Source organism: Equus przewalskii, chromosome 1, assembly GCF_037783145.1.
Source record: "Equus przewalskii isolate Varuska chromosome 1, EquPr2, whole genome shotgun sequence".
Lineage (NCBI taxonomy): Eukaryota > Metazoa > Chordata > Mammalia > Perissodactyla > Equidae > Equus > Equus przewalskii.
In genome coordinates this window covers 118,710,120-118,734,198 of record NC_091831.1, presented here as the reverse complement: position 1 = coordinate 118,734,198, position 24,079 = coordinate 118,710,120, and the positions used below count along the sequence as shown (strand labels likewise).

Below are 24,079 nucleotides of genomic sequence, written 5' to 3'. Positions count from 1 at the left end.
TTTTATGTTTAAAGTACAGATATACATTCAGTTCTTAAAGATATATACAGTACATCTGTGGTATTAGAATTTTCATTAGAAGAGGAACAATTAGGGGAGGAAATGTTTAAAAAAGGCTCCTTAGTGAGGCAATAACGAAAACATGGTTGAGAAACACTGCCCCAGAGACACTCTTGCACACATGCACCAGAAGCACTGCTCATAACAGCAGAAATCAGGAAACAAGTCAAGGAGCCATCAATAGAAGAGTGGATGAATAAACTGGTATATTCATCAACAGATGAGGAATTAAAAGGTATGAATCCTTCAACCATCAATAAAAAGGAATGAATCACAGCTACATGCCACAGTAGGAATTTTAGTAATATTATGATGAATGAAAAACGCAAGTCCCAGAAAACAACATGCAGTATACAATACCCTCTTTATATACTTTCTGCTGTAAAGCTATAATAGTAATACAAACACCTCTAAAAATCTAGTTCCATAGTACTCCCAAGTGAGGTCCTGGAACAAAGACTGCACAGACTCCTAGATCAATGTTTTTCAAGCTGCACATTGTCACTCAGTAGGTCCTGAAATTAATTTAGGACATCATGACTAACATTTTAAAAATATGAAATAGAATTGAGTAATCAAAGTGACTGCACATAGTAGGGGTAAAGCTTGTTTTGTGAAACTTTTCTGTTTTATAAATAAGTACACACAAATCTACACACCTTTATCTTTGGATTCTGAAGTCTAAACAGCTCTGAAAACCCTAAGTTTCTTTTGTTAACTTTGGTGCAAAAATTCATGGGGCAGCAAAATCAGGCCCGAAATCCTATTTTATAGCCTTTATTCTTCTCTACTCGTTATGAACAATAATACATTTCATTGCAGAAATATTAATGTGTTTGATTATAGAGTGGCATACATATCATATTATCTTTTAAAGTTTAAAATATTAAAAAACACCTCTGGACCTAATCGTTTGAGATAAGAGATTAAGAACCTATCTATGTATATAGCTCTACATGTATGTACCTAGTTAGTGTACACATTCTTTTGTATACTAAGTCACAATGTAAAACATATTTCTGACTAGACTGAGACAAAAAAGTCTAAAAGGCGCTAGCCAGCTGACATTTTTCACTAACTCTGGCCTTACCTAGTTAATTCATTCATTCTTATTCTAGAAAACTCCAGGAAAGGGTCATTCTACCTTTATGACTTAGAATGTTCCTGTACATTTCTTGTTTTAATTCCTCTCACTTTACTTTTAAGATCATTTCTTGTTCTGAGGAAGCAGATATTAGTCATCACTTACAGGTGATCTTTAAATTGAACATAATGGATGAAAGTTTACATCATTCCTAAATCTCCCAAATAAAAAAAGTCTCCTAACCATTGAAGGAGAATTGAGGAGGCCCTTTCACAGCCTTACCTTAAGCAGATTCAGGACTTTCTTGCCAAGATCCAGCTCAAAGTTAGCATAATTAGAACCGCACATGTCATAGATAAACACCAGTCCATTCCTCTGAGTTTCAAAGCTGTAAATCAATCATTGAATAAAATATTTATAAGACACATAAGGAAGGTTGAAAGGCTGGGGCAAAAACACAGATACAGAAACTATGGACACACGTGGGACCAAAATAACTGCCTCCCTGAACACTGGTCTTACAAAAGGAGGATTTATCTTTGGAATCAGCTACACTTATTGTGATGCTGTGATTTATAATAAGAAATACATATTTGGTCTTCAACCTTGTTCCTGGCACAGAGTTCCTAAAACTCTTGGAATTTCCTAAGTGAGGAGAGTGATAAAAGTATCTGTTGTTATATGTTAATGAGGTGGCTCTGGACTGCCCCTAGGTCACCTAAGGATGAGGGCTGGCTGCCAGGGGAACCAACCAGGTGATGCAGGTTGGAACTTTCAGTCCCTCCCCTCCCTTCCCCTAGGGGAAAGGGACGGAGATTGAATTCAGTCACCAATGGCCAATTATTTAATCAACCATGCATATGTAATGAAGCCTCCATAAAAACCAAAAGGACAGGTTCAGAGAACTTCAGGGTTGGTGAATGTGAAGAGGTGCTAGAAGAGTGGTCCTCTCAAAGAGGGCATGAAAGTTCCATGCTCCTTTCACTATACCTGGACCTATGTATCCCTTCCATCTGGCTGTTCCTGAATTACATCCTTTTATAATAAACCAGTAATCTAGTAAGTAAAATGTTTCTCTGAGTTCTGTGAGCCACTGTAGTAAATTCACCAAACCCAAGGAGGGGGTCACCGGAACCTCCAATCTATAGCCTGTTGGTCAGAAGCACAGAAGACAACCTGGACTTGCCACTGGCATCTGAAGGAGGGGCAGTTTTGTAGGACTGAAAACCCTTAACCTGTGGAATCTGACACTACCTCCAGGTAGATAGTGTCAGAATTGAGTTGAATTGTAGAACACCGAGCTAGTGTTGGAGAATTGCTTAGTGGTGTGGGAGGAAACCCTATGGGTTGGAATTAGAATTAGAATTATACTTATTGATGCATATTTAGTTAGATTTATCAAGTGTCAAATTCTTAGGTTTGAGAATGTTCCAGAGCATCTAGGTTATCAAAATTGGAACGGTTTTCTCCCATGTCTCTGAATCTGCTTATCCAAATTCTATAACATTCCATGCTCAGCTCAAAAGTTTCCTCTTCCAAGAAGATCTGCCTGATAACTGTAATCAAATGTACTACCATCCTTCATCTCCTTGAAGCCCCATCAATCTTCCTGTGGATTTTTCTTGAGGCTCTTAAAGTACTCCCACTTTGTGCGGCCATCTGATTCTCTTCTAGAGGACAAAAATGTGTTTTGTTCACCTCATTACCCTCAACAGTCCCTAGCACAGTCCTTGCAAATAGGTATAAAATAAATGGTCACTGAACAGTAATTCAGTGGACTGGAATCCCATCACTAAGAAAATATTTTTAAGACCTTGTGAGAAACTGAAAAACAAAACTCTAAGCTCAATGATGGTGAATTTGTCTCTTATGGCTTGAAGGAAGAAAACAAACCCACAAATGGTCTTTGGAAAGCATCTTAAAAAGTTAATTAAGAGGTGATGAGTCTATTCTCAGAATGCAGTTAAGAACATATGAAGATATGAAAAGTATTCCTCAGTCCAATCTCCTTAATGCCTAAAGACTTCTAAAGTTGCACTCTTCCACCAAGCCAGATGCTTATCTGCTTCTGATCTGCACATCCAAAATAAATTATTTGATTGGACTATTCACAGATGATGGCAAGTTTTCATATCTATTTACAATTGAGAAAATTTTTTAGCACAAAACAGAATCCTGCAATCAGGGGTCTCAATGTTATTTTCTATCTTAATTTTTTTGTATCACCTCCTGGAAGCCTCCATATCTTCACCCTTTCAACAAAATCAAAGGCAGATGCATCCCCTCCATGATGTAGCATTTCAAAAATCTCTAGTTCTGAGGTAGACCCAAGTTTCTCCAGCAGATTTGGTTTCAAATGACCCCTAATGTGTTACAGTTAATGCTAAATCTTGACTCCTTTTTTCAGAACCCCAGAGAGATTATGATTCACCAAGATCAAAGACGTTCTTAAACAAGTGGCACAATTATTGAGTAAACTATCCAGATCTAGAGACTTCCCATTTGTCCACAAGCTCATCAAGGGCCAAATTTACAGAATTTATAGATTTTCCTCTCACAGCTCCAGCCTGTGGCAGGGAACTGAAACAGAGAAGTCACTGCAAGGGGAAATAGAATTTAATAAAATAGAAGCTATGGTGCATAATGATGCAGGATCTATATTCCTAAAAATCACTCATCCTGTGAAGGCACATGAAATAAATACATATGCAATAGGATTTTCATTTTTGGGGGTACAGAATATGAGGTTTACATTAATAGCTATTTCTCTAGTAATAATTGCTTCCCTACTGAGTTTGATTCCTGAACTGGATGCTACCAGGAACACCAAGAAGTTTAAAATAAAGTTCTGACATTTGTTTCAAAATAATCAAGGGGGAGGGGGGAGGCTATCAATGAAACAAGACTGGTAATAGATCACTTTGAAGAAGATAGATGATGGGTATGTGGAAGTTTATGATACCATTTCCTTTCCACCTATGGAGATTTGGGAATTTTCCATTATGTAATGGTAAAAAAGAAGGTTCCTTGCCCTCAAGGAGCTTACATCTAGAGGTAGATGAAAAACACAACACTCTAAGATAAATGACATCATAAGGTTGTATATAATTAAATACAAAGTGATTGGTATTATTGATAAGTGTTATTAAAGTCAGAGTAAAAAGAATTTTATTTATGACAGGTTGGAGTGGTAAGTGGGCCAGTCATAGAAGCTGGGCCTTAAAGAAAGGGCAAGATTTAGCAAAGAGGAGGGGTTTCCTCCTCTTTCATCCTGGCTCAAGGTAACGTGGGAAAACAACCTTACTAGTGAGAATATTTTGTTTGGAAAAATGGGTTCATATTTATTTATTTTATATGTACCCTCTGAATAATGAGGAATCACAGGGTTTTTAAGAAAGGAACGGACATCATGAAAACAAAGTTTTAATTATGTTTATGTGTGTGGTCCTCCTGTGAGATCCAATAGTCACACCAGAAAGAGCAAGCTTTGGCCACTGCCATGCCTCTTTGAGAGCTCTGACTCTCTAAGCTCCGCAAGGAGAAAGGCCAATACTGAATTTTCTGGTAAAGGAGGCTTTCATTCATTCTTCTGAGCTAAAGAAGCATTTCAAAGGAACCTATATTCTGGCAATTATGCCTGAAGACCAATCACAGGAATCTGAGAAATTCTACACTTCTGATTGGGCAGTACAGGGCCTCTGAGACCAATGGTCCTTTCTCCTTAGTAACTTCTCTTTTTCAGAATAATGCTGGGGCCAGCACAGTTGTGTAGCGGTTAAGTTCATGTGCTCTGCTTCAGCAGCCCAGGGTTCACCAGTTCAGATCCTGGCTGTGGACATACACACCGCTTATCAAGCCACACCGGGGCAGGCGTCCCACATATAAAAAATAAAGGAAGATGGGTACAGATGTTAGCTCAGGGCCAATTTTCCTCAGCAAAAAGAAGAGGACTGGCTGTGGATGTCAGCTCAAGGCTAATCTTCCTCAAAAAAAAAAAATAATAATAATAATAATAATGCTGTGTGTGTGGTTCGGATATATCTCCCACTGAGCATCAAAAACAGAAGCTAAGTACTATCAAAGTAACATTAATGAAGCAGTAACAAGCAAACTAGACAGAGAACCCCACCTCAGACAATCCTTTGACTATTCCCATCCACTAAGTCCACAGCATGACTAAAGTTGTGCACAGCTGTCTCTCACTATCTCAGGTCTCAGCTCTCGATATATCACTTCTAACCCAGAGGACCAACCAATGACATGTGGAGCAATAACAAACTGTAAATGGCAAGCACCAGAGAAGAAAGAAAGTATGGCAGAAAGCCAACAGAGTAGGGTACAAATAGCTTTGGCCAACACTGAAGAAACCAGGGTCTTAGACCTATTTGCACCAATATGAGATGACTGTAAAAGAGTCACATAACTTCATGGGGCTTCAGTTTCTTTGTCTGTAGAACAGTAATAATATCATTTACCTTAGAGGGGGAGGGAGAAATGACCTGAGCTAGTTCTTTTTGCGTATGCACCTGTTTATAATTTTGCTTAACTTTATACTTTTAGACTCTTCTTTCCTGAATGCTGATTCTCAAAATCCTCTGAGATAAATGGCATTATTCCTATTTTACAGACAAAGAAACTAAGGCCCCAGGGGGTTTCAAAAATCAACATTCAGGGGAGAATGAGCAAAAAGAACCAGCACAGGTCATCTCCCCTTCAATCTCTTTCAATTAAGTAATTCTCAATACACTGAGGACTGCTAGTTAATTGGTTTTCTCAGCTTCTGTTATCCTAAAATAGAGCCAAGCAGGTAAACATACAGCATACCCACCATCTTGATAGTACCTGGAAACATGCCAAGCCCTTAAGGACATGGAATGTTTTCTATTCATAGCACTGCCCAGGGAACATCCTAGGAGCACAGTGAAGGCACTGCTGAGTTTAATCAAATCAAGGACTGCCGCTTTCCCATCTGGATACAGAATGCCTAAAAGATAGTGTCTATGCTCACCTATCCACAGCTCTGTCTAGCAAATAAAACAGAGCCTGAAGTACCACATGTTGGACTGACTTCTGAGGATGATGCAATCTGGCAGTGAAGAGGGCAATGGAGGCTCCTGTTGGATCCCGAACATTCTAGAGCAAATCAAAAGCAAGAAACATTTAGAAATTGAATAGAAAATGACAAAGTCACTAAGGCTTCTTATATTCTGGACAAAGGTTTGATCTGAAGAAAACAGATGCTGGCAATACTTCTCTGACTTGCATCAATTGCTCCAAAAAGGGAAGAAAGTTCATATCATCCCATGTCTGACTCTCAGCACCCCCTGGATCATATTCCTGTAGTAGGAAAAAACCACATTCTCTTAACTCTTCAATTGCAGAGAGATTAAAGGATGGTCTACACTGGCAGTTTAGCTAACTTCCCAAGCAGGATGGGAAAAAAAAAAAAAACAGCAGGAGAAAACAATGGAATACAACTGACCATGGTTTCTATGCTCTGCCTTAAAAGTACCACTGTATACTCAACTGAAAGGCTGTGGTCTCTAAGTGGGGAGAGATTGCATTAAAAAAGGAAGGATGGGCCTCTGACACACTGTATACTCAGCCCAAAGGCCTTGACTAACCTTGATGAACCAATGAAGAAACTTTCCTAAATCTACTGTACAGTTGATTCTTAATAATTTCGATTATTACTAGAATAATTTTGTGTCAAACTGCACAACTGCTTCACATCTGCTCCTGACTATTGAGACTCTAGATTTAGGATAAGGTATCCAAGAACAAAGTACAAAGAGGACAACAGCTACAAAAGGAAATAAGGAGAGTACAAGAGAGGCCCATAAAGACTCACTAAGATGGTGAATTTTCCACTAAGGATCTCAGAACGAAGAGGCTCTTCGTGAGGTTTCAACTTCACAATGCCTTCCTTCCTTCGTGTTTCCTAAAAACAAAGCACAGCAAGATGAATCAATATGAAAATACTGTATATCCAGGACAGCTTTATGTAACCACCAAATCTCAGAGATAAGAGACTTTAGAGTTAACTAATTGAATCATGAATTCCTTTGTAACCCTCCTTCCAGTCAACAGAGAGTGTTATCAGAATTCTTGTCCAATGCTATCTTATCAGCCCTTTAGGTAGGATATTTTCCTCTGAATCAGTGAGAATCCTGACCCTGAAGACCAACCAGTATGTACCATTAGGGTGCAAGGTCAAAGTTCTTAAACAGGCAGCAGCACTGGTATTGCACCAGGATATTAAAACATGTACCCGAAAACTGTCTGGAAGCAGACATCCTCACACTGCCTCCCTGCAGAGGCCTCTCCTATTTTAAATAGGAGCCGGAGCCATCTCTCCCTCAACATCCTCCCAACAGTAACTACCATGATCACATTCTTCTCATTCTCCATGGCTAGATTCTTTAAGCTCACCCTCAGTTCCTTCACACTCTATCTACTGCATTCTCATTTACTCCCAATCTAACTACACCACTGAGAGCTCCTGCTCCAGTGACCATAACCTTCCTGTCACCGAATCCACCGGGCATGTTCAGTCCCCCTTTTAAATGACAAGGTTGACCATTCACATGCCCTTTTTCCTGAGACATTTTCTACCTTTGATAGAGAATACTCCCTTGGTTTTCTTATTTCTTCAACTACTCTTTCTAAGTTTCTTCTGTGCGTGTTTTTTTTTTTTTTCATTTATTTGCTCACTCAATTCACTCACTGACTCATTCATTCCTTCTGCAGATATCTGTAGAGTAACTATTACCTGTCAGGCACTGAGCTGAGTACTAGGAACATGCTGGTGAATAAAATAAGATAGGTCTTTGTGTACATTCTTCCTCAATCTAACCCTAAAATCAAATTCAAATGCCTTTTGAGATCAGTGGCAAGTGAAGACAGCATTTAGTACTTGGATCACAAGAGAGTGCATGCTCTACCTAAAGCATTCAAATCCAATTTTTAAAATAATACTGGACCAAACAAAGCAAAAAGTCTGAGGTGAAGTTCTGCCCTACACATCTTCCTATTCGTCACACTCTCCCAGGATGATCTCACTCATTGGCAAGGCTCCAATAGTCAGCTTTACTTTGGTTACTCCAAAACCTCTACTTCCAGTCCAGATTTCTTTTCTGAACCCTAGACTCATATTCCAATTGCTTAGAGGACATAGATATCCCAATGGCACTTCAAACTTAACATGGCCAAACTGAACTCATGGCCTTCTCTCTCCACAGACCTGCCCACACTTCAGTGTCTCCTAAATTAGTGAATGCCACCACCATTTACCCTGCCACTCGAGTCAGAGACCCAAAACCCTTGACCCCTCTTTCCTTCCAATTTAAGCAACCCTGTCCAACTGATTTTAATTCTAAAATCTGCCCACTCTTTCTCTATCTTTCCTGACACCATGCTTAATGATACCACAATCGTCTCTCTCCCGGTAAGTACAACAGTCTCCTAATGGGTCTGTTTCCAGTATAGCCCTTCTGATCCATTCTCTAAAGCACAGTGAGAAAAATCTTTCTAGAATGTAAGTCTGATCGAGTCATTCTGCTGTTTACACCTTCAACGAATTTCTCTGCCCTTAAAAAGCAGATACTCTCTGATCTAGCTTAGTTCACTTCTGCTGCTCAATCTCTTGCCATGCCCCCCATTCCCACTCAGCATTTCTACTCAGCTCAATTTCTCTCTTGCCACTAGGTATCTGAACATGCTGTTCTCTCTGCCATACTCCCCCACCTGTCCGATTCCTACTCATTCTTCATATCTTAATTTAGAAGTCATTTCCTTCAAGAAGGCTTCCTCTTAACTAAATGTGCTTCCATAGAACCCAGTACTGGCCTATCGTAACATTTCTATAATTGTTTACTCTCTCTTTCTAAATGATACTCTCTGCACCTGGAACATAGTATGTATACAATAAATATATGTCGAATAAATGAACAAACACTGAATGAAGTGATCCACAAGATAGGTGTGAGCCTCACTCTTAAACTAATCCTAGCGCTTTCTGTCCCCCCTCTCCTTTTTTTTTTCCTTAAATTTAGGGAGATTTTGTATCTCTTCAGAAGGATTTTCTGACTCCAAAGCAGGGCTCCTGGATACTGATACACCTTTTTTTTATGGGAGTGGGGCAAACACTCAGAGAACCACTGTTTGTATAGAGTATGGCAGAGAGAATAGCAACATAGAGAGCCCAGCTGCCACAGGTCTGGTCCATCCCTGAGTTACGTACCCTGTAGGAGTGGAACAACTCTATGGCACGGAGCACATCAAACTTCCGGGCCATGAGGAACTTGACAGCCACATTCCAAGACAGAGGGGAAACATTGTATTGAACTGTCCACTTGTTAATCTCTTCAAGAAACTGCTTGGTGGCCTGTTTGACAAAGAAAGTAAAGAGTAATTAGTAAGTTGAGAACATACTTATGGAAACAAAAGACAAGAAAAAAAATACCATCCTTTCCCCAAGCAAGTCTCAACCCAAAGTTACTACAGGGAGCAGAGGAAGACAAGAGTTGGGAACAGGTCTGAAACCCGAAATACATAGTTAAAATTCATAAAACTCAATGAGGCCAGAAGCCAGAGACAGGTTCAGAGAGCAGGACTTAGCACAGGGATACATGAAGAAATAATGAGGGGAGAAACCAAGGCTCTCAAATGAGATGCAAATTACTGGCCCCAAAACAAAAAAACAGCAGAGTTTGATTTTTTAAGGTTGAAAAAAAAAGGTGGATGGGGGGCCGGCCTGGTGGCATATTGGTTGGGTTCGCACACTCCACTTGGGTGGCCCAGGGTTCGCCGGTTCGGATCCCGGGTGTGGACCAACAGACCGCTTATCAAGCCATGCTGTGGCAGTCATCCCACATATAAAGTAGAGGGAGATGGGCACAGATGTTAGCCTAGGGCCAATTTTCCTCAGCAAAAATAGGCAGATGGCGGTGGATGTTAGCTCAGGGCTAATCTTCCTCCATAAAGAAACCATAAAGAAAATGGTTTTGGCTTTGGCATTAGCAGTACTACTTGAGAGAGGCAAAACTATTAGGATGAATTTAACAAATCAAAAGGCCAACTGTTTTTTCTAAAGACTGATCCCACAGGACTTCCTCATGCTTCACATGGCAGCCGAAAGACCCAAAAACCGGATACTAGTGCCCGGACAGTCATTAACGGCCCCTCTGGATAGTGGTTTGAGAGGAGTAGAGAGCCTAACATTGGGGGAAGGGTGGGAAATTTTCATTTTCACTGTCTGATCCCAAGCTGGCAAGATGTCCATTTCTGGAATTATTCCTCTCTCTTGATTAACCCATGTTCTTTCACCCTCTCTCACCCTATTCTTCCTTACATTTATAACCAGTTTCTGCTCTAGCCAAACTACCCCCATTGTTTCCTCATTTTAGAACAAGATTTACATTGGGATTTTTTTCACGCATATTCTAAATTGCTAAGTACTTTCTGCACGGCTATTAGGTTCCTTCCATCTAGAAACTTTACTCACATGTTGGTCCAAAATGTGATCAACCTGATGAGAATTCTGAAATGTAACTGATCAATCAATCAATCAACTCACAGTTAAGACGTATTTATTAACTATTTGTTAATATCTGTGCTAAGAAGTATAATACAAAAATGATGTTTGCTTCAAAAGATGTAAGACCAACCTACTATCTGACCACGGACAAGGTAATTCTCTCTTCATCTCTAGTTTTCTACTGAAAAAGAAAAGGAGAAAACAGCAATGACCTACTTCAGAGGCTTGGCAACAAGTCCTATCTGACAAGTACAATTCAAATTGCTACATATGTGTTTAAACAACTAGTAAACTAGAGTCCCAGAAGAGTCGGCAATATCTCAGGACAGAGCACCTGATTCATCTTCCAATTTCTACGAAAGGAAAAAGGCACTTATAAACCAGAGTAAAATCTAACAGGCCTGAGGTTGCACCTGAGCTTTAGAACCTTCCAATGGAGGCAGTATAACTTACACCACCAGAAAAGGAGAGAACCAGCAAAAACAATCAGGCAAAGTGCACTAAAAGAGCCAAGAAATAAAGGCCATGAAGAAAAGCTTTCAGACAATCATTCTGGCCCAAAACCAACTGAAGTCAGACCAGAGAAATGAGTTCCAGAGAAGACAACAGGACAAACTGGAATGCTCCACTAGAAAACAGTCTGAGTTGCCTCTGTGGAGTGAGTGGCCAGCAACAGAATGAGGAAAGATGGAAGGGAAAAGAAGAGAAGTGAGCACAGAAAGATCCCAGAAACAAAACTTCAGCCAGTCCGGAAGGTCCTCAGATTTTGTAAAGGGTATTTGTTTTTTAAATTAACATATGATCTCTTAAATCCAGCCCTCTCCTGGGCTTCTCTGAAGCTGCTTGTAGAATAAAACACTAGAAGAACAGAACACACTTTTCCCCTTTTTCTAACGCAAACAACAAACAGACAAATCAAAATGCAGGCATGAGGGGAAAATATAGTTAAATGACCAGGAGGTGATATGAACTCATCAAATATCCAACTGTTAAGATGATTTTTCATTTCGCATAAATAAGACATGCCCCAATTAAGAGACATGCAGGTTTCACATACTACCTTCAAAGTACATATTGGCTCCCTTCTTTTTTTTCTTTTTGAGGAAGATTAGCCCTGAGCTAACTGCTGACAATCCTCCTCTTTTTGCTGAGGAAGACTGGCCCTGAGCTAACATCCATGCCCATCTTCCTCTACTTTATATATGGGATGCCTACCACAGCATAGCTTTTGCCAAGCGGTGCCATGTCTGCACCCAGGATCCGAACCGGCAAACCCTGGGCTGCCGAGAAGCAGACCGTGTGAACTTAACCGCTGTGCCACCAGGCCAGCTCCATGCTCCCTTCTTATTAAATTCAGTTCCTTCAAGGTTCTCAATGTCCTACAGCCCCCAAGAGCTGTTGCCTTGAGCTGACCTCTGTCCCCTGCTGCTCAGGATGTTATTCTTGGCTTTAAGCTCGGGAACAATTCCTCCTGATTTGGCCTGACTAGGCCTTACATGAAGAGAGTCCAGTGTACTATAAACAGTGATGTGATATTTACAGATACAAGTACACACACACAACACGCCACCTGCTATGTTCAGCCTCAGATTCACCCTCCTGCTTCCCCATCCCTCTGGTGGAAGAGATAAACCTCTGAAAGAAGTCAGAAAGGATGCTCTTTCTCTAGACAAGCCTTTCTTTACACAATTAATCAGATTTCTCCCAGTTTACACATGGATTTGGCACAACCAGAGTAGAGACCAATTTGCGGTCCTGTTGGTTACCAAAAAAACAAGTCCCCGATATTTTAATGAGCAATAAACTCTTCAACAAAAGGGATAACTGAAATTCCTGAAATTAATAATCAGTGTATTTCCTGGTGAAAGAATAAGCCAAATTACAATATACTTCAACTCAAAGTCAATAGTTTGAATCTATCTAGGCTTACGAGTAACCACAAGTTGTTAACACCTGTCAGCTAAAGAGTAGTCACAGTTCAAACAGTTTTCACCTTCCTTTGGGAAAAGATGTAAACTGATGTACAGAAAAACTAACATTACCACTTACAACCCTCCTCACAACCAGCTTTTCAGGTATGGGTAAGATTTGTTTCAGCGTAGTCAAAAGCTTACTGTAATTACTTCTCCCACAATCATGTTTAAATAAATAAAAACAAGTTTCTGACTATGGTCATGAGGATAAAGATACTAGAGAACCTGCTATAAAACGGCTGAGAAATCTGTCAGTTAAGTAGATTACACCCTGGACCCCATTCACTGCTGTTAAAATACAGCATAGGGAGAAAAAAACAACAACATAGTCTTCATGTTACATCAAAATCCCAAGAGCAGCTACAATTTTGAGATGAGCTCTAGGCAAGGGGCTGGCCTTCCAAAACGTCAAGTAAAATGTGTTGGCACATTCAGTTCCACAGGCAGTACCTTAAATCCTGGATTCCAAGACAATGTGGGAGGAAGTAACAAGCCAGACCTATAAGAAACTTGCTCTTAAATTAAACTTCTGGGGGTGCTGGCCCCATGGCATAGCTTTAAGTTCAGTGCACTCTGCTTCAGTGGCCCAGGTTGGTGGGTTCAGATTCGGGGTGTGGACCTACACCACTCATCAGCCATGCTGTGGTGGCCACTCACATACAAAATAGAGGAAGACTGGCACAGATGTTAGCTCTGGGAGAATCTTCTTCAGCAAAAAAAAAATAAGACTCCTGGGATGTCAGCCACCTAACCACCAAGGAACATCTCTAGTAGTCTAGTAGGTTTGGGCATCAGAAAGAACCCATCCTCTAACTCACTGTTGTGTGATATTTGGGTAAGTCATTTAACCTCTCTGAGCCTCAATTTCCTCATCTGAAAAGATAAGGCTTGAAGGAGACAATGAAAGAAAAGCATCTACCATAGGACCTGGTACGCAGAAGGTAGTCTCTGAATGGACAGTCATTCTCTTTTTTTTCCTTACTCCAGTCATTTCGCACGGAAATTTCTTTCAAACAAAGTTCCTCAGAATCAAGTTACATCTGTTGTTCCTCTTTAGCCTGTAGCAATTCAAATCTCTCTAATCCATTTTATCCAAAAGCATAAATTTAAATTAGAAACCTCCAGTATGTGTTCAACTGCAAGACGATAGTTTCTAAAGGAACAACTCCTCCTCATTTAGGACTCTGTAGCAATATAGAAGCAGGGTCCAGAATTATTTATACCCCTGCTCCCATCTTTAAATCCTTTTGTCCCTACTTTCAGACTACACTGGCAGCTCTGGGGATTAACACTGCCATCCTGAGCACAAGTCCTTTTTAACAGCATCAAACTGACTAGAGACTATTTCTCATTATAATAAAGGAAGAACTTTGTGCAGGACAAACACCATGCAAAAAATGCAGTCAGTCACTCTGCACTGAATACCTAAATAAGGAAAATGATTCAACGTAAGACTCAGTGTCTGCCTTTTAACAAATTTGAAGTCCCCTCTGTATTTCAGCAAATATGCCATTTCCCCATTAATTTCTGTGGCAGACGCATTAGTAAACTACCTTCTTTTAATGCCTGTTTTCCTATCTTTCCTTCATTGTGAATTGTTACCTTGTTATATCTATTAATCCCTTTAGTCCATATCAACCTGCTAGGAAACAGAATTTGAACTAAGACACAATAGCTTGCTATAATGCAGCAAGGTAAGGTTTGTTCAATTTTCAAACTAAAAACTACAACCTTTCCATTAGCCCTTTGTTATTGTGCCAAACATGGAAATAAACCTAGTCCCTTTGAATTAATAATTACTGGTCTATCTCAAATATTTTCATTTGATCAGGGAAATTTTGCCTTTTCTTAAAATGTGATTTTATAAGAGCCAATGCTTTGTTAAATAGGGTTTCAATGCATCTGGGAAGGAAAAAGTTTTAAGAAAAATTTCTGATTTTATCACGTTATAGAACAATGTAATAAAAGAAATTTGCAAAAAAGGAAAAGGTCACCCACAATCCCATCATCCTACACAGTTGTCCTCACGTTTTTAATAATTTAAAAGTTAAAGTCAACAAAAAATACTAATATATGTATATAAATTTCTAAGTAAATGTCCCCACAACCACCACAGATACGCGCACACACAAATCTTGGGGGAAGGGGAGAAGAAAGTGGGACTATTCAAGTATACACTGTTCTAGTTTGGAGAGTCATTTCCTCTCTGGCGAGCTTCCTAACCAGCAGCAGTAGCACTCCCCTTCAAGGCAGCAGGACAGCAGGGCTCTTCCAGGCATCCAGTCATGTAGTCAGTCAGTAAAGCATTCACAACAAGTATTTGTTTAGGGCCTACTCTGTGCTAAGAGTATAGTAGCTGTTGAGGAGACACAATTTAGAGATAAAGACTCTATTCTGAGCAGTTTACAGTCATTTAAATATGGAGGCAGATGTATAAATAGGCCATCATCATATAATTTGAAAAATTCTAGGACAGATCTATGAACAGAGTGCTACAGGATTCAAACTCTAGGAGAATTTTAGAAAGAAATCTTTTTAGAGGAGTGCCTTGAAGGACAAGTAGGAATTTGCCAGGCAGAGATAAGCATTCTAGTTAGAAAAAACAAAATGTTATCAAGGCAGAGTGATGAAAGAACAGGGATTATTGGAGATACAATGTAGCTGGTATGTCCAGGAGAATGGTGGGAGATGAGAAAAATGGAGGCTGAGCCACACTGGGAAGACCCCTGTATGCTATGCTCCAGATTCCACACATGATCCTATAGATATGAAGGACTCAATAGAGATACTTAAGCAAAGCAGTGAGGTGAAAAGTTTGGTCCTTCCTTCTCCCCTAAAAATGACTCTGTTAGCAGTGAGGAAGCCAGACTAGAAGGGAACAACCTAGCAGCAGGGAGGGAAGTTCTGAGAAGGCAGGGATCATGTCTATTTTAATCACCTAGCTCCTAGCACTGTGCCTGGCACAAATAAATATCTCTAATAATATCTCCTAATAAATATGTATGATGAGTGAATGATGAATAATAGAACTCTGAAAAACATTAACATTTAGAAGGCAGACAAGAGGAGAAAGAACCAAGGAACGTTAAAGAGTTACTTTTGGAACTACTAGTGGCCAGTGACTATCAAAGAAATGTAAATTAAAAAACAAGAGTTGTCAAATATCCCCTACAAAAAAAAAAGCCAAGAGGCTCAGATGACTTTTACACCATGTTCTATTCAATCTTCACGGTATAGACAACTCTTATGTTATAGAAAGAGCAGTGTAATAGAGGAAATAGACACCATAACCAAAGAGGGATTATTCCAGGAATTAAAAGACAGTTAAACAGTAGGAGACTTATCAAAGCAATTTTCTATATTAACAGATACTAAAGGAGAAAAAGTATATAACCTTCTCAACAGATACTGCAAATGCATTGAATAAAATTCAACACTCATTATGATTAAAAAAAAAATTAGCAAACTAGGAATAGAGGGAACTACCTTAATTTAGTAAGGATTATCTAACAGAAACCTAAGCAATCATCATATTAAATGGTAAAACACTAAAAAAATTTTTTCCTATTAAAGATGGGAAGGCCAGGAGGCCTTCTATTACTACTACTATGTAACGTTGTATTGAAGGTCATATAATGCAAAAAGATAAAAAGAAACCTGATGCATAAAGACAGGAATTTTAAAGAAGAGAATAAAATCCAGAAGTAATCCTATGTATACATAGGATTTTTGTATACAATCCTTTGTGTATATATATGATACAAGTGATATGCCAATTAATAGGAAAAGTATACTACATGAATTTGTTTGTATATGCATAAAATATTTATAGGAGGATACACAAAAAACTGGTAATACTGGTCACCTCTGGATTGAGGACTGAACTGGGGCTGGGAAACAGGGTGGGAGAGTAAACTATAAATTTTATGTCTTTTAAACCACGTCCATGTACAACCTAGTCAAAAGCTAAATAATGAAATGTATATATTTACAAAGACAAATTAATAAAAGAGATATCATTTGTATCAAGTGACAGAATTAAAAGATTGATAATATACAGTGTTGGCAACAATATGGGAAATGTGCGCTTTCACACAATGTGGCAACTATATAATTCATATCACTTCTTTGTATTCATTTGGCACTTATCTAGCACAGTTTAAAATGTGCAAACCCTATGACCCACACCACCACTTCTAGGAATCTACTGTACAAAAATATCAGCATGATGGTAAAAAGACAGACAGATAGGGGGCCAGCCCTGTGGCCAAGTGGTTAAGTTCTCGTGCTCCGCTTTGGCGGCCCAGGGTTTCGCTGGTTTGGGTCCTAGGCACAGACATGGCACTGCTCACCAGGCCATGCTGAGGTGGCGTCCCACATAGCACAACCAGAGGCACTCACAACTAGAATATACAACTATATACCAGGGGGCTTTGGGAAGAAGAAGAAAAAAAAAACGACTGGCAACAGATGTTAGCTCAGGTGCCAATCTTTAAAAAAAAAGGAAAAAAAAAGAGATAGATACATGTTATTTCTAATATTTTGCTGTTAGAAACAATGCTGCAATGAATACTGGATATAAGCTATTTACGGTAGTATTGTTTCTAACAGCAAAATATTAGAAATAAACTAAATGACGAACAATAAATAGGGAAATGAATAAATTATGGAATGTCCATACAACAGACCATTATGCAGCCATCAAAGTACATGACAGTTTCCTGTTAAAAACACTAAGAGACCCTAACCATAGCATTAATCTGTAAAACACAGAACCAAAAATCTTTTATCCTTTTGTTTCCATATTTTTTATTACTTTTCTTCTAGAAAAAAATAAAATGGAAAAATATACATGAATTTCAAATTAAATCCAAAGTAGTTCTATTTACTTAAGTTACCACAAATATTACTTAAATTATACTTACTACCACCACTAAAACTTTCTAAAAATGAAAAAAAAAACCCTCCAATGTGCAGCCCTCCAAACTTCTAATCCAAAAAAGTCGGAAATGAAAATCAAATCTGTGCAGCCATTTCTAACTGTAAATAAATGGCTGTCATTTTAAAGGCAATAACTGACTTTTTCATTTACTTTTAAAAAAGAAAAACAATTTTTTTCATTAAAAAATGAGTATACCACAGATCAATTAACCAAGAAAAAACCTGTTAACATTTCAGTGGTTTATCATCTGCATTCCTAGTCTACCTCCAGCTGGGGTCAGTTCCTGGCTCATAAAGCAGCTGAAAAATACACACAGGAAGGCAGTGGAGAGTGCCAGCAATCAGACCCACTTCACTTTATTTTTTTTTAAGTATTTACAGTGCGCTTAAGTCTAATTGATTTCAACTCACCTGTCCTTCACTGTCTCTATTTACTCACTCTATTTCCATGGACTAAACTTTTTTAAAAATTATTTCACTTTAGTCTTTGATTTCTAATGCTTTCCTTCAAAAAGTAAGAGAACCTATGGAGTATTTTAATGTCTCTAAAACTTCTTTTGATTCCTTGTGCAGGCCTTGGCTATAAGAAATTCTGTATTTCACAGTTCCTATAATAAATGAAACATGACACACAATTCCTAAACTCACATGTTCAAATGGGTAGACATTTCTACCTTCCATTGGTTCCCCAATTAAGTCTTCTCTATCAATATACTAAATATCAAGTCCTGGGGCCGACCCTGTGGCACAGCAGTTAAGTTTGCACGTTCAGCTTCTCGGCGGCCCGGGGTTCGCTGGTTTGGATCCCAGGTGCAGACATGGCACCACCTGGCAAGCCATGCTGTGGCAGGCGTCCCACATACAAAGGAGAGGAAGATGGGCACGGATGTGAGCTCAGGGCTAATCTTCCTCAAAATAAATAAATAATATCAAGTCCTTTCAAAGAGGGTATAGCAAATGTAATTTGTCTATGAAAGATAAATCATTAAAAGGACTACTCCCAGCAATCTGGATAACAGTATTTTGGGAACTCACAACCAGCACAGAATCTTGCACAATAAGTATTCAAAAGTTTTCTCACTTTAGGAGCTGACCCGGTGGCGCACTGGTTAAGTGTGCACACTCTGCTTCGGGGTCCCGGGGTTCACCGGTTTGGATCCTGGGTGCGGACATGGCACTGCTTGGCACGCCATGCTGTGGTAGGCGTCCCACATATAAAGTAGAGGAAGATGGGCACAGATGTGAACTGAGGGCCAGTCTTCCTCAGCAAAAAGAGGAGGATTGGCAGCAGATGTTAGCTCAGGGCTAATCTTCCTCCAAAAAAAAAAAAAATTCTCACTTTAAAATATATCCCCACATTATCAGCTCTCTTTACTCTGGTATCCATGTGTTGCAAGATATAAAATCTCTTTCTTCCATCCATTAAGAGACCAAGTGAACTTCAAACTCAAAGCCCTACCAATCCCATCAAAAACACTAAAGCCAAATAACCATGAAGAAAGGCCTAGCACCATCCTCCTGATGAAACCAAATGGGAATGGTTCCGAAATTCCAGACTCTTCCATCTATTACATCAAGCATTGTGCAAGAAGCAAAAAGAAAGCAAGCTAACTGCTACAAAAGGATTGACATCACACTGGGAATTGAACAGCAGGAAACCCAAAGCAGGGCTGACCAAGTGAAGCTTCCCCTAAGAGTCCAAAGCTTTAAGCAATACTCAAGGGCCAGAGTTAATTTGAGCTATTAAACATGAACAGTTCCACAGTGTTAATGACTTCCTACCAGCAGAAGTAAAGGGCTAGGGTTTATCGGCACCCCACCAGCCAAGTGTGAAGGCCCTAGACCAGGAATAGCCAGTCTCCAATACCTGACAAACAAAAAATGTTCTATTCCTTTCAAAACGTTATTTCTGTCTCCCTTGGCTCATGGTTCCCTTTCATGTGCGAGAGAGCACTGGTCACATATTACAGTAAAGAAGCCAATTCAATCCATTCACTTGTGAGAGCAAGACTTTGCCCCTCCCAGTTCACTTAGGTCAAACAATATGGTCCAGCAAGAAATAATAAAGGTAGCAACCATTTGTGAAGCATTTAAAATGAGCCAAAGAAGGAACTGTAAATACATCATACTCAACAGCCTTGGCAAGCTAAGTATTATTAAAGCACACAGAACTTAAGCAAGCTGCCCAAGGTCACTCAACTAATAAAGGCAGAGCTGACACTTTGAATCCAAGTCTTTTCAAAATCTATAGTCTTTCCACTCTACTAAATGGCCTTAAGAAATACAAGACACACGTCATTCACCTTATCAGATAACATATATGTTATGTGTTTGTCTATGCACAAAATTACTCTGCAAGGATATACAAGAAACTGATGATATTGGTGTCTCAAAGAAGAACTAGGTGGCTAAGAGACATGGTAAGAGGGAGAATATTTACCAGATTTTCTTCTGTACTTTTTAAAGTTTAAATCATGTGACTATACTATCTACTCCAAAAATAAATGGTATTAGTTTTATATAGTCTTTAACTAAAACATATATAAGAGGGATATCTGAACATAATGCTTTAGAAAGTATTTTAAATGATGGCACCCAATGATAAGTTTGTTGATAGTCTTCATTATCAGGGCTAAAGGGAATGAGTTAGGGAGCTCTACAAAAGGGTAAAAGGTTACAGTTGCTTTTAAAAAACCCAAGCCCTAAACAGGGGATGCTCCACGGCACAGGAGGAATTGTGCCACACTCACTTTCCTTCTGGAGGCATTTGCCAACAGCATATTTACTAAACAAAAGCTGGCATCTCTCCTCTCAGGCTTAAAATCCATACTCCAAAGGTTATCAAAGAGAATGAAGAACTCCCAGAGACAATGGAGGAAATAATTCAACAAGAAAACAGGGAAGTAAACATTTTTAAATTGTCACAGGAGAAAATTCATGTCAAGAGGTTGAGGGGCAGAAGAATGTAACAGAAGAGAAACACAGAAAAAAGCAGAAATCTGGAGAATAAACAGGAAGCTCCTTACCATCAGCAAGAACAAAGTCATCCAGGTTCCCAGAGGGAGACAAGGGAGGTGGGGTGCAGTTGGTCACCCTCTATAAGGAAGAACCTGAAAGCAGCTTGCCAACTGCTACCCATTCCAGCTGGTTAATGAGGGGGTGAACCACACAACCAGAAGAAACCAGGAAAGTCTTTCTGGGGGAAAAAAATCTAAAGGATTTGGAGGACCTAGGAGGAGGGGGACAATTTTAATCTCTTCTTCCAATTGATGGCTGAGACTTTAGGAAAAAAGGAGGAATACGAATGGCTGTCAATAAACTGGAGTTGATTTTCCATAACGTGCTGAAATATTCTTCTCCTTCCTCTACTCCCAATTCTGGTTTTCTCGTATTCACCCCTTAGGTGTCAGTCTAAATCCCACTTCATCCTGAAAGTTTTGACTGCCTTCCAGCCTGGCACACAGTATTATAAAAGCTTGTATAATTGTCTACCTGCTCCCATTAGACTGTGAGCTTGGGGAGGTTCAGGGGCCAAGTCTTCCATGGTCACAACTGCATACTCAACACCAAGCACAGCTCACGGCATCATTCTGATGAGTAAACCTATGAATGATGATGGGCTCTCGGCCTGCTAAAAGAATGCTGTTCACAGGGAGTAGGAAGAATATGTTTGTCTGAACACTTGTCAATCTGATTACAAGAGCTTAAAATTTAAAACAGAGGGGCTGGCCCAGTGGCACAGCAGTTAAGTCGCATGTTCTGCTTCGGCAGCCTGGGTTTTGCTGGTTCAGATCCCAGGTGCAGACGTGGCACCGCTTGGCAAGCCACACTGTGGTAGGCGTCCCACATATGGAGTGGAGGAATATGGGCAAGGATGTTAGCTCAAGGCCAGTCTTCCTCAGCAAAAAGAGGAGGAGTGGCAGCAGACGTTCGCTCAGGGCTAATCTTCCTCAAAAAAAAACGAAAACAGAGAAAGAGAAAAATTCCTGGATAAAACTGGGAAAGAACATCAGGAATGACATAAGAAAAGCAATGGGAGAGGTGACTATTAAATCACAAAAGAAAATATCTGAGAATTAAGTTGCCAATATCTTAACTTCAAACATGGATATCCGAAATAAATTAAAGTTTATGAATTTTGTAAAATAAATAAGACATGGTCTCTACCCATGAAAACCTCAGTGTAGTGGATGTGTGAATGCAGTATGCCAATAGTTGGGCAAACCTCATTCAAATCTTAAAAGGGGAAGTGGGACGGCAGTGTGTCTCAAAATGATATTCCCCAGTAGAAATCCACAAACCACACCAGAGAATTTCTGAATGAGGATGAAAGAGTAATGGACATGATCCAGCTGTTGGAGTACCCTTTAGGCTGCTCAATAATGGAGAATATGGATTGTTTTCTTGACTCATATCCTAAAATTGGCATGGTGATAATGATGTTAGAGATAGGGAACTTCAGGCACGTCGTCATTTGCTGGATGTCACATTTATCTTAAAAGTGTGGAGGGGGCAGAAAATCTGATAAATTCTTGTTGACAGTTTCATCCTAAAAGGATGAGGGAACTACTATACTGCACTCTTAATCCAGACCAAGAAGACAGAATAGTTGAAAAATTAAAAGGCTGTCAAAGACAGAGTAATCATGTAATCTTTGAAAACGTGATAGCCAATAGCTAAGTGTTGTCAGAAGGCAGTTAAGAGAGCAAGTTCTAGATGTGGCACCAGTAATCCTGAATTAATGACCTAGTTCTGCCACAGCCATGTGCCCTCAGGCCAGTCAAAACTCTTCACACCATAGTTTCCTCTTCCAAAAAAGGAGAGCACCCACCTACTTCACATGATCAAATAACTGGCTATCTATGAAGGTATTATGTAAACCTTACTACGCTGATTTAAAATAACACCAGACTTTTAACAAAATTAGCTATTAACAATAACTAATATTTACTGGGTATTGAGTCCTAACCACCAGTCAGATACTGAGTTTTATGGGATTGTCAGGTCCTCTCAATGGCCCTAGGAGGTCGATACTCTTTATTATCCCCATATTACAGATGAGAAAACTAAAATTTCCAACTGTTAAGTAACTTGCTCAAGGTCCAAAACAAGAAAAGTGGTGGAGGCTGCATCACAAGCCAGTTTTCTGACTCTGGTAAGCCCACGTTGTTTTGTGTGTGAGGAAGATTGCTCCCGAGCTAACATCTGTTGCCAATCTTCCTCTTTTTGCTTGAGGAAGACTGTCACTGAGCTAACATCTGTGCCAATCTTCCTCTATTTTATCTGGGATGCTGCCACAGTGTGGTCTGACAAGCGGTGCCAGGTCCATGCCCAGGATGAACCTGTGAACCCCAGGCCACCAAAGCAGAGCATGTGAACCTAACCACTATGCCACTGTGCTGGCTCTGAGCCCACCTTTTTATTCATTGTGTTAGAGTGCTTTAAAAATGTAGACTTGGGGCCAGCCCATGGCATAGTGCTTGAGTTTGATGCACTCTGCTTCAGTAGCCCGGGTTTGTGGGTTCGGATCCCAGGCGCAGACCTACACCACTCATCAGCCATGCTGTGGCGGCAACCTACACACAAAGTGGAGGAAAACTGGCACAGATGTTACTTAACTCAGCACTAATCTTCCTCAGCAAAAAATAAAAATTAAAAAATGTAGATTTCACAAAATTAAAGTCTCATAATCTAAAAACTAAAGAGAAGGCAGATACTGGGGGTTTTTTTGTTGAGAAAGATCAGCCCTGAGCTAACATCTGTTGCCCATCTTCCTCTTTTTGCTTGAGGAAGATTGTCCCTGAGCTAACGTCTGTGCCAATCTTCCTCTGTTTTTTCTATGTGGGATGCTGTCACAGCATGGCGTGACGAGCGGTGTGTAGGTCCACACCCAGGATGAGAACCTGCAAACTGCAGGCTGCCAAAGCAGAGCATGTAACATTAACCACTATGCTGCTTGGCCAGCCCCAAGATGCTGGTATGTTTTTTTTCACTTTTTATTGAGATTATGATAGTTTACAACCTTGTGAAATTTCAGTTGTACACTATTGTTTGTCAGTTGTGTTGTAGGTGCACCACTTCACCCTTTGTGCCCACCCCCCACACCCCCTTTCCCCTGGTAACCACTAATCTGCTCTCTTTGTCTACATGTTTAACTTCCACATATGAGTAGAGTCATACAGAGATTGCCTTTCTCTATCCGGCTTATTTCACTTAACATAATATCCTCAAGGTCCATCCATGTTGTTGTGAATGGGACGATTTTATCCTTTTTTATGGCTAAGTACTATTCCATTGTGTGTGTGTGTGTGTATATATATATATATATATGAGATGCTGGTATTTTTTAAAGAAGTCTTCAAAAGTGAGATTCTGACAATGAATTATGCAACTAATGATAGCAATTCAAATTTTAAAAGGGAAAAATCTGAAGAGACTAGTATAGTTGTATAGCATTCTCCAAGGAGTATGGATATTAAAAGG

General features: G+C 39.7%; 1 protein-coding gene and 1 long non-coding RNA gene across 5 annotated transcripts in view; one reads left to right on the top strand and one right to left on the bottom strand.

Moving 5' to 3' along the window:
- PTPN9 (protein tyrosine phosphatase non-receptor type 9) overlaps positions 1-24,079 on the bottom strand; it is a 79,188-nt gene that overhangs the window by 36,537 nt on the left and 18,572 nt on the right. For 2 of the 4 annotated variants that reach the window (XM_070574706.1, XM_070574713.1), the window contains exons 2-6: positions 9,387-9,530; positions 6,996-7,085; positions 6,395-6,481; positions 6,153-6,277; positions 1,427-1,532 (exon numbers count right to left, since the gene is read on the bottom strand). In XM_070574706.1, coding sequence (XP_070430807.1) covers positions 1,427-1,532; positions 6,153-6,277; positions 6,395-6,481; positions 6,996-7,085; positions 9,387-9,530 — 552 coding nt within the window. The remainder of the gene's footprint in view (positions 1-1,426; positions 1,533-6,152; positions 6,278-6,394; positions 6,482-6,995; positions 7,086-9,386; positions 9,531-24,079) is intronic. The other 2 variants (XM_070574721.1, XM_070574727.1) reach the window with 1 other exon arrangement.
- Positions 1-24,079, top strand: part of LOC139075918 (uncharacterized) — a 60,130-nt gene that overhangs the window by 32,940 nt on the left and 3,111 nt on the right. The gene's annotated exons all lie outside the window — the stretch shown is intronic.